The sequence below is a fragment of the Stegastes partitus genome, unplaced genomic scaffold, assembly GCF_000690725.1.
Source record: "Stegastes partitus isolate 25-593 unplaced genomic scaffold, Stegastes_partitus-1.0.2 Scaffold2489, whole genome shotgun sequence".
Taxonomy (NCBI): Eukaryota; Metazoa; Chordata; class Actinopteri; family Pomacentridae; genus Stegastes; species Stegastes partitus.
The window spans coordinates 37,561-46,119 of NW_007580220.1; the positions used below are offsets into that span (position 1 = coordinate 37,561).

Genomic DNA, 8,559 nt, shown 5'->3' on the forward strand with positions numbered 1-8,559 from the left:
CAGGTTTTATTTTAGTTGCCCGTTGATGGGCAACTATAGAGTAATCGTTCCCCGTGTGTTTTTGTTTCTGTTTTGTCTGTTAACAGTCTAGAGCTTTACAGGAGTTTGAAGCTTCATACATGACCTCGGTGTGGTTCCTCCTCAGAGCCATCAGATTTTTAGGGTCAATACATGCATTGGCGAGGTCAAAGGTCACATATCCCCCCCCAAAAAAGCTCTGTATGACTGAAAATGCACAAAAAGACATTAATATACTGACTTAGGAAGACATTGGATGCCTATGGGCGATGTAACATATGACCTTGAGGCAAAGGTCATGGTCACACTGGAGGTCTTACATCATCACCAATTTTAAATCCATTACAACTTGGAAACGGTGTCACAGTTTTTTTATTACTATCAGATAGGAACCCGTATTGGCGGCATCATGCGGTGATAAAACTGTAAAAATCAAGCTGTCTAGTCAGCATCTTGATATGCCACCAGTGAGGTGGATGGATTATCTCAGCGAGGAGAAGTGCTCGCTACCACAGGTTTAGACAAATTTGTGAACAATATTTGAGCGAAGTAGGTCTTTGGTGTTGATAGAAAAACTCTCAGATCTTTGAGGTCAGCTCATGAAAAATGGGAGCAAAACCAAAAGTGTTATAGTTGTGTTCAGTGTATGTTTTAATTATAAGGTGAGCATATATTACAGCTGCGGCTTCAGACTGCCCTGAACAACGGGTTTCTGACAGTTTTTTTTCACTTTATTCGGTCACCTGTTGCAGACACAGCACATATCTGAACTCTTATTGAATGTATGTACACATTCTCCCTCCACAGATGCTGCTGTTAACGGTGGCATGTACAGAATACTGTCTGTGACTGAAAGGCTAAGACCTGATATGTCATTAAGCAGGTAACTGTCAGGTGAACTGTGGTTTTAACCCACCTTGAGGGAGCCAGGTCCTTCACTCGTCTTTTATTCATTGATTTTTTTCATCTGCTTTTAATTGCATTTAGCTGCACATTTTAGCAGAAGGATTGAGGGACTTCCACAGCCTGGATCCTGGTCTTGTAGTCTGGCTGACTGACTTTTTAATGGAGCGGCTACAACGTGTGAGAGGTAATAGTGATCTGTCATCTCCTCCATTGGATCACCACAGGGCTGCATCCTCTCACCCTTACTGTTTGTTTTATATACAGATGAGTGCCGCAGCCAGCATGTAGGGCGTCACTTTGTCAAATTCGACTCAGTTATCGTGTCCCTGCTGAGCAGCGATGACCTTGATCACAGACCTGCAGTGATGGACTTTACTGACTGGTGTTGGTCTTCCTTCTTAAACATTAACACAGACAAAACAAAAGAAATGCTGACTGACTTTTGGAAGAATCCTCCAGACATCTCTCCGGTCAGCACTGAGAACCAGGCAGTGGAGCTGGTTAATAACTACAAATACTTTGGCTACTCACCTTGATGACAAGCTGTCGTTTGTTCTTCATGTTGATGATGTGCAAGAAGGCCCACAGCACATGTACTTTTATAGGAAGCTTCATAGTTTTAACTGTTTCTTTTTTACTCTTGCATCATTGAATCCATCTTGACTTTCTCTTTTATTTGTTGGCACGGCTCCCTTTCATTCAAAAATAAAATTGCAGGGTATTGTAAGACAGCAGAACTGCAGGGATTAACCTGACTGACCTCTCAGCCCTACGGCCCGTTCAGTCCTTACAGATCAGAGCCAACCCTTGGCTTGTGAGTTCCTGCTGCGTCCGTCATTGTGCAGGTACATCCTGCCAAAATGCAGGACTAACAGATGCAAGTATTCTTTTGTCCCTGCTGCCATTGCTCTGCTGAACAAGTAGATCTATTTTCTGTTTTTATCTATTTATCATTGTCTTTTTGTTATTTATTGTTCTTTCTGTGCAATTGTTGCACGGATTGATTTCTTTTACTGCTGCCTGCGTATCAGATTACCCCGCCGGGATGATAAAGACTCCTTGAACCTCGAACCTTGTGAGCATATCATAAAATGTACATTTATTAACAAAAGCAGTCTTTGAAGGCGAGCCGGCTGAGGGCTGGCCATGATCAGCAGGTGGCCGTGCCAACAGTTCCATATGGACGTGAAGGTTTGAGTACTTTAAACACAACAAGGCACACAGGAGGATCTGCACATGGAAGCATAATGGAGCAGAAGAGCTGCAGACAGGAAGCACTCGAAAAATTATACTCCGAGGTTCAGCAGGGCAGCTGTGACTCAGGTGGTGGAGCGGGTTGTCCTCTAATCGTAATGTTGGGGTCCTTGAACCCCAAGTTGCTCCTGATGGCATGCAGGCACCTTGCATGGCAGCTCTGTCACCACTGGGGTGTGAATGGGTGAATGAGAAACACACTGTAAAGCGCTTTGAGTACCTCTAAGGTAGAAAGGTGCTCTATTAGTGCACCATGAAGGCCTGAGAGTCACTGTGACACGACCAAAGTCATGGACCGGTCTGGAACAGGAGAAGCCAGGGTTTCATAGGATGACCTGCAGGTGTGTCGCATCCGGCGGTGCAGAGAGCCACAAACCGAAAGAGGATGAAGTGAACAGAAAAAGGCAGGGGGAGAGTAAATACAGAACACGAACCTCAACAAATGGTCCCAGATGTACATCTTGCATACGCACCTACCCCAAACCATTCTGGACGGCAGTTTGCTCAAGTGTTAGTAAAGCAACAGGTCAGCAGGTGTCAATAGAGCCACTGCTTGGGAAGGTCCCTGCTTCTCCTAAAGCAAATGAAGATGTAATTCTTTTAATGTTAGCAAGAAAAGCCATCATGGTAAAGTGGACGCCCCTGCTCTCTCTGTGTGGAAACCCCTGATCTCACAGGTGGTGACTCTGGAAAAACTTGGACATGAGATGAATGGAAGGACTCGTTGTTTTCTGCAGAAATGGAGGAAGCTGCTGAAACCTTCAGGAGTTGATCATAACCTGGACTTAAATCTGTAATATGATGATCAGTTGCCATATTTTTGAAAAGGGAACAGAGAACATGGGTTTGACTCATGGTTTATCTTTACTGTTATATTCCACCACATAATACCGGCTACTGAATTGTGTCTGCTGCTGTTTGTGCATTTGTGTTGTAAAGACAAAAAATGTAATGAACAGAATTTACAAAAAAGAAAAAACATCCAAAGTCCAATGTAAACCCGTTGACTGAGAGTGTGTGATGCTCAGAGTGAAGACTTGTACAATCTGTTGCACAATTGTTGTGTAATTGTTGAGTTGTACAATCTGAGGTGAACCTGCCTTTACCCTGAGTCTGCTGCGCTGTCAGACTGTACCTGAGCATGCTTCTATTTTTTTTCCCCAGAAACTACTGTTTTCATGCAAAGGCTCAACTGAGGGTCTGCACGATAAGCAGGGCGAGATAAATGAACGACTCATGCAAAGCTACTCTAGTGGAGTCCCAGACTAAACAGTTCCATTTTTTTTGGAGCAGGTTGTATTTGCCAAGCTTAGGAAAAAAGTCAGAATATTTTTAACTGTAAAATAACTTTAATGTTTGACCAGTACAAATGTACTTTCAGTTTCTTACGAACCCAAGAGAGTCGGGCACTTGGTGTGCTTGACACAAAAAGAAAAGAAAAAAAAGATGTCATGTTGAGATAGGGGGCTGCAGGGTGGCTCAGTGGTTAGCACTGTTGCCTCGCAGCAAGAAGGTCGCCGGTTCACGTTCCGGTGGGGGCACCGGAATCTTTCTGCGTGGAGTCTCCATGTTCTCCCCGTGCAGCGTGGGTTCTCTCCGGGTTCTCTGGCTTCCTCCCACACAGTCCAGAAACATGTTGAGGTTAATTGGTGATTCTAAATTGTCTGTAGGTGTGAATGTGAGTGTGCTTGGTTGTCTGTCTCTAAGTGTGGCCCTGTGATAGACTGGTGACCTGTCCAGGGTGTTCCCTGCCTTCGCCCTAAGTCGGCTGGGATAGACTCCAGCCCCCCCGCGACCCTAGTGAGGATTAAGCGGTGTATAGATAATGGATGGATGGATGTTGAGATAGTGTACATCTACGCCAGGTTTACTCAGCTCAACTGTGGCTCATACAAACTGAAATGAATTGGCTTCAAGCTGTGATGTATTCCATTTAATTCTGATGTCCTTTGTGTCTTTCTAGCTGGTCATGAACGTTATAGATCCCATTCTGAGAATCGCCTCAGAGATCCGCAACTTGGTTGGCAGAGTGCAGGCCAATAAGGAGCGATGCTACCGTGTTGCCCAACGAGTCAAAGCCTTGGAGGAGCTGGTTCGGCCCATCCAGCAGAGGGAGACAGTCAGAACCTGTGTGGAGGTAGAAAAAGCCCTCAAGGAGCTGTGCATCACGCTGGAGTCGGCACAGGAGCTCATTAAAAAATACACACTGGCCAGCTGGGTGCATCGCATCCTGAACTCCAACAACCACGGAGATGAGTTCAGCAGTGTGAACGAACGTCTTAATGACGCCTTCCAGATCCTGTCCGGAGCTCTGCAGGTGGAGCAGAGCAGCATGCTGCACAAGGTGTTTGAACTGGCCTCCAGAGAAAAAGAAGATGAGATGGATCGGAGGGAGGATGAAAAAGAGCTGCAGAGATGTGAGACAAACTAGTTGTGGCTTTGCTTTTGTAGAGGTCCAGCAGAAATCAATTAACTCACCTTGAAGTGATCACAGCTCTTTAATCTTTTTGAGAAACTTTTGTTGATCCAGAACTGTTTAGCTCCACGTCCCAAAAGCTCTGATTGAAGTTGATCCTGACTGGAAGCAAACTGACTGAACTCTGGCAGAGTCTGGCCTCCTTTGCATCATGACTGTTTGTTTGTTCCTCAGTGCTGCTGGAGTACATGAAAGATCAGAAGGAGAAGACAGACGCCATGCTGAGACAGTTTGAACACGTCAAAGTCAACGTGGAGAAAGTCGTGGCCATACGTGAGTACATCCTAACTCATGTTTACTGTGTGTCAGGGCCAGTCTGAGGCTTGCACACATTCACGACGAAAGATTTCATGATCACAAAATAACATGTAGAGTTATGCAGTCAACAAAAAGTGTCAAAGTCTGAGGCTGAGGGAGGTGAAGTGCCACATACAGGGAGGAATACCTCAGAAGGGAAAAGACTAAGGAAACAAAAGGATTAGGAGCAAGGAGACCATGATATTCAGCCAAATTACAGTGATCAAGAAATCACAGTGTTTAAAAAAGCAGGTTTCAAAAAACTACACAGAGTTCTCTGCTCTGAAAAAATATGGGCGCGTCTGCTGAAAGTACTGATTGGCAGCTTTCACAGCAGCACAGATGAACTGTGCTAACCAAGCAAACAGACAGGAGCTGGTCTGAAACAAAACAAACATGTTAGATGTGAAATCCCGGCGGTGTGCTGTGGATGCACAGTATTTACCTGCCATCATAAACTACCTACACTCAGTGACAGGAGTGTACTGCCAGCAGTGACACCAGATGATGCAGAGAGTCAGTTCGTAAAACTCACACCATCAGTCCACCTCTTCTTCAACTTATCATTCAGAGGAAATTTAAATCAGGAACTGTTCTGCTAAAAGTTGCATTTGCTGGACAAAAGCATAGCTCGCTGGAGAACTGTAGAAGATGTAGCGTTCGATGGGGCAGGAGGTGCAAATGTGCTCCAGTTTTTATAGTGTTTCAGGGAGAGTTCGTCTTTTACATCCAGTCTATGGCTCACACTGTTTTCTGACACATACTAGAAGCAAATCTCTGGATTTCCTTTACATAGACTTCAACCAAACCAAAACCAGAAAAAAACTAAAATATGTTTAAGATTTTGGATTCTTTCAAGTAGCCACTGTTTGCTTTGATGACAGTTTTACTCACTCCTATCACAGACTGGCAGTAAATGTAATGTGACATTAAAGTTTATCTTATCTCCTCTTATCGTTGTACTTTGTGTGTGATCACAATAAAAGCAGTCTGTTCTTTTCTATCTTATTAGGTAACATAACAGACAAAAAAAAGTTCCACACAGAAACATGAGCATCGATCCGATGTTCAGATGTTTCATAAAATGTAAAATAGTCTTTTCAGCAGACACTCTGCAGAGAGGTAGCCATCACAGAGTGGAAACCAGAAAACATTAAGCCTCCAGGCCTGAGAAATAAAGCCAATGCAGACACACCAAGAGCTGCAGGTGTTGTGGAAATTTTTGCTATAATCTTAATAAGGTCCAGAAGTCTGAGTTGTCTTTGTCTTGTTTTATTCAAAGCTTTGAAGGTACCAGTCATACAGAGTGCAAGCAGTCTGCAGGAGAGTACACATGAGTGCAGGCAGCGTGGTATTCTTATACATGTACAGGCTTCGCTCCAATGGTAGTATAACAATCTCGTGCTTGATAATCAACAGCTGGGGGTCCAGGGTGCACTCATCCACAGACATTAGAAGACTAAACACATTGGATGCAACAAGACTGTGTTTCCTATAATCTTCTTGACATGAACAACTTCTTCTTCCTCCTGTACGGTCACTCATCTGTTACCTAGATGTGATGAAAACACATTTCCTCTCATTGGGCCTGTAACCTTTACACTCAGCTTTAATGAAACTTAGTGAAACTTGCTTTGACATTCTTCATGCAGATGCAGCATTTTGCCATTACACAGGTCTTTGAATGTCTCCTTAAAGCTGGAGAAACACCCTCACCCCCAATTTCACATCGATTACAAACTGAAATGTCCATGAAAATAAAACTTTACTGCAATGAAGACAGAGACTGTAACAGGTTAGATGAATAGGACCCAGTAATAACGAATGCAACAAAACATTAACGGAAGTCCAGTTTGTAGGAGTCTCTCCTCTGAGTTTACTGAACACCTGCAGCATCAAGCAGCAACAGGATCCATACAGGCATCTCCAAACAGGGAGTTGTCCACATTTATGGATGTGAAATGACAGCAGCAACATCATTAATTACTTTGAATTCTATATGATTCCCAACATGAAAACAGGCAATAGCTTATAGCTGAGCAATAGCAACATAAGTGGGAAATGCAGTAGGCTCAGCAAAACTGGAAATAATCTCTAAATGATGTCACAGTGTTTTTAGAACTTGTCCCTGATGCCTGCAAGAGGCCAAATATGTGCTACTGCAGGTTTAAAACACTTTAACAAGTCACATGGCCGATATTGGGAGAGTGCTGAATCTAATTAGTGACTGTGTTTTTACAGTGAAGAGGCCCAAGGTCACTAGTGTGGACATCCGGATGATTAAACTGGACGAGCTGAAGTACGAACATCCCAAAAAGCCTTTCATGACCACAGCCACCTCAGAGGTCTACAGGGGGGAGTATCATGGATTTGCAGTGGCGATCAAGAGATACATCAACCCGGTGAACACCAGCCCAAAGTGAGTCCCACAGCTCAGCACACACACCGTCCTGGAATACAACACAGGAAAACAGCTGGTTTTTAAAAATTTTAATCTGTATTTGCCTGACTGCAATTAAACTCTGTCCTCCAAAATGCAGCTTGGATTTTGACATGCACCAGGACCCCTGTTTGGTCGAATAGATCCCGATAATTATCCCCGTGATTATCACTGCGCCTGCTCCAAAGCTGGAATAATGTCATTTTCATTGCATCACGTAGGATGAATAAAGGCTGTTTAGATCACACAGATGGACTCATAAGCTTCAGGCTACGGGGAAATGAAACAGGGTTAGTAGTATATGGATATAAACTGAATAGAAGATATGTAATAGAACAAGTATCGGTGTGGACATAGAGTATACAACAGCAGCACTCAGATGTCAAATGATTCATCTGACCAAAGAATGTGCTCATTTATCCATCGGGCTTCTTTTTTATATGTTCTTTAGCAAAGTTTCATTTAGTATTTTTGTGCCAAAGAGAAAGCAGCTGTTTTTTTCCCTTGTACACCATCCATAGAGGCTGATTTTATGCGAGGGGGCCTGTTTTTTTTATTTTTTATTTTTACAAAGGCATCTTTAAGGTGTTTTTTTATTGCTCCTAAGAGGAAGTTCTCTGCTGCTGTTCAACTTAACAATAATGCAATAATTGAGATGTGATATAAGTTTAAATCATTTGACATTTAGGTGATATCACATAGAGCCACTTCTGTTGGATACTGTAGGGCCGTCAGATCTGGTTTTATCGTATAAATCACAGTGATGTTGGCTTGAGTGTGTCGTTACAGATCAGCACCTTGTCACCTTAAACCTTTCCTCCGTCTGTAGGGAGGTGAGGTCTGTTTTCAATAAGGAAGTCGACACCATGAAGCGGTTCGAGTCGCCCAACATCCTGCGAATGTTCGGCATCTGTGTCCATGAGAGCAGTGAGTATCCTGCAGCATGTAAACCACACAGAGCCTGATGCTCTTCAGATTATAATAATGTGACTGCCTGCAGGACCCAACCCCGAGTTCCTCATCATCATGGAATACTGTGAGAAAGGAAGTCTTCGCCAGTTTCTGGACTCTGGTTGCAAACTGTCTTGGACCAGGAAGGCTCGTATCTGTCTGGGTGCAGTCCAAGGACTCTATCGGTCAGTTTGCAATGACTTCCTGTTTGTCTCCT

General features: G+C 43.7%; 1 protein-coding gene across 1 annotated transcript in view; it reads left to right on the plus strand.

The window, feature by feature from the left end:
• The first annotated feature begins 4,147 nt into the window (after window positions 1–4,147).
• The window catches only part of LOC103375169 (mixed lineage kinase domain-like protein), a 9,713-nt gene continuing 5,301 nt past the window's right edge, over window positions 4,148–8,559 (plus strand). Inside the window, exons 1-5 of the mRNA XM_008305374.1 lie at window positions 4,148–4,595; window positions 4,829–4,927; window positions 7,193–7,370; window positions 8,221–8,318; window positions 8,392–8,527. Coding sequence (XP_008303596.1) covers window positions 4,148–4,595; window positions 4,829–4,927; window positions 7,193–7,370; window positions 8,221–8,318; window positions 8,392–8,527 — 959 coding nt within the window. The remainder of the gene's footprint in view (window positions 4,596–4,828; window positions 4,928–7,192; window positions 7,371–8,220; window positions 8,319–8,391; window positions 8,528–8,559) is intronic.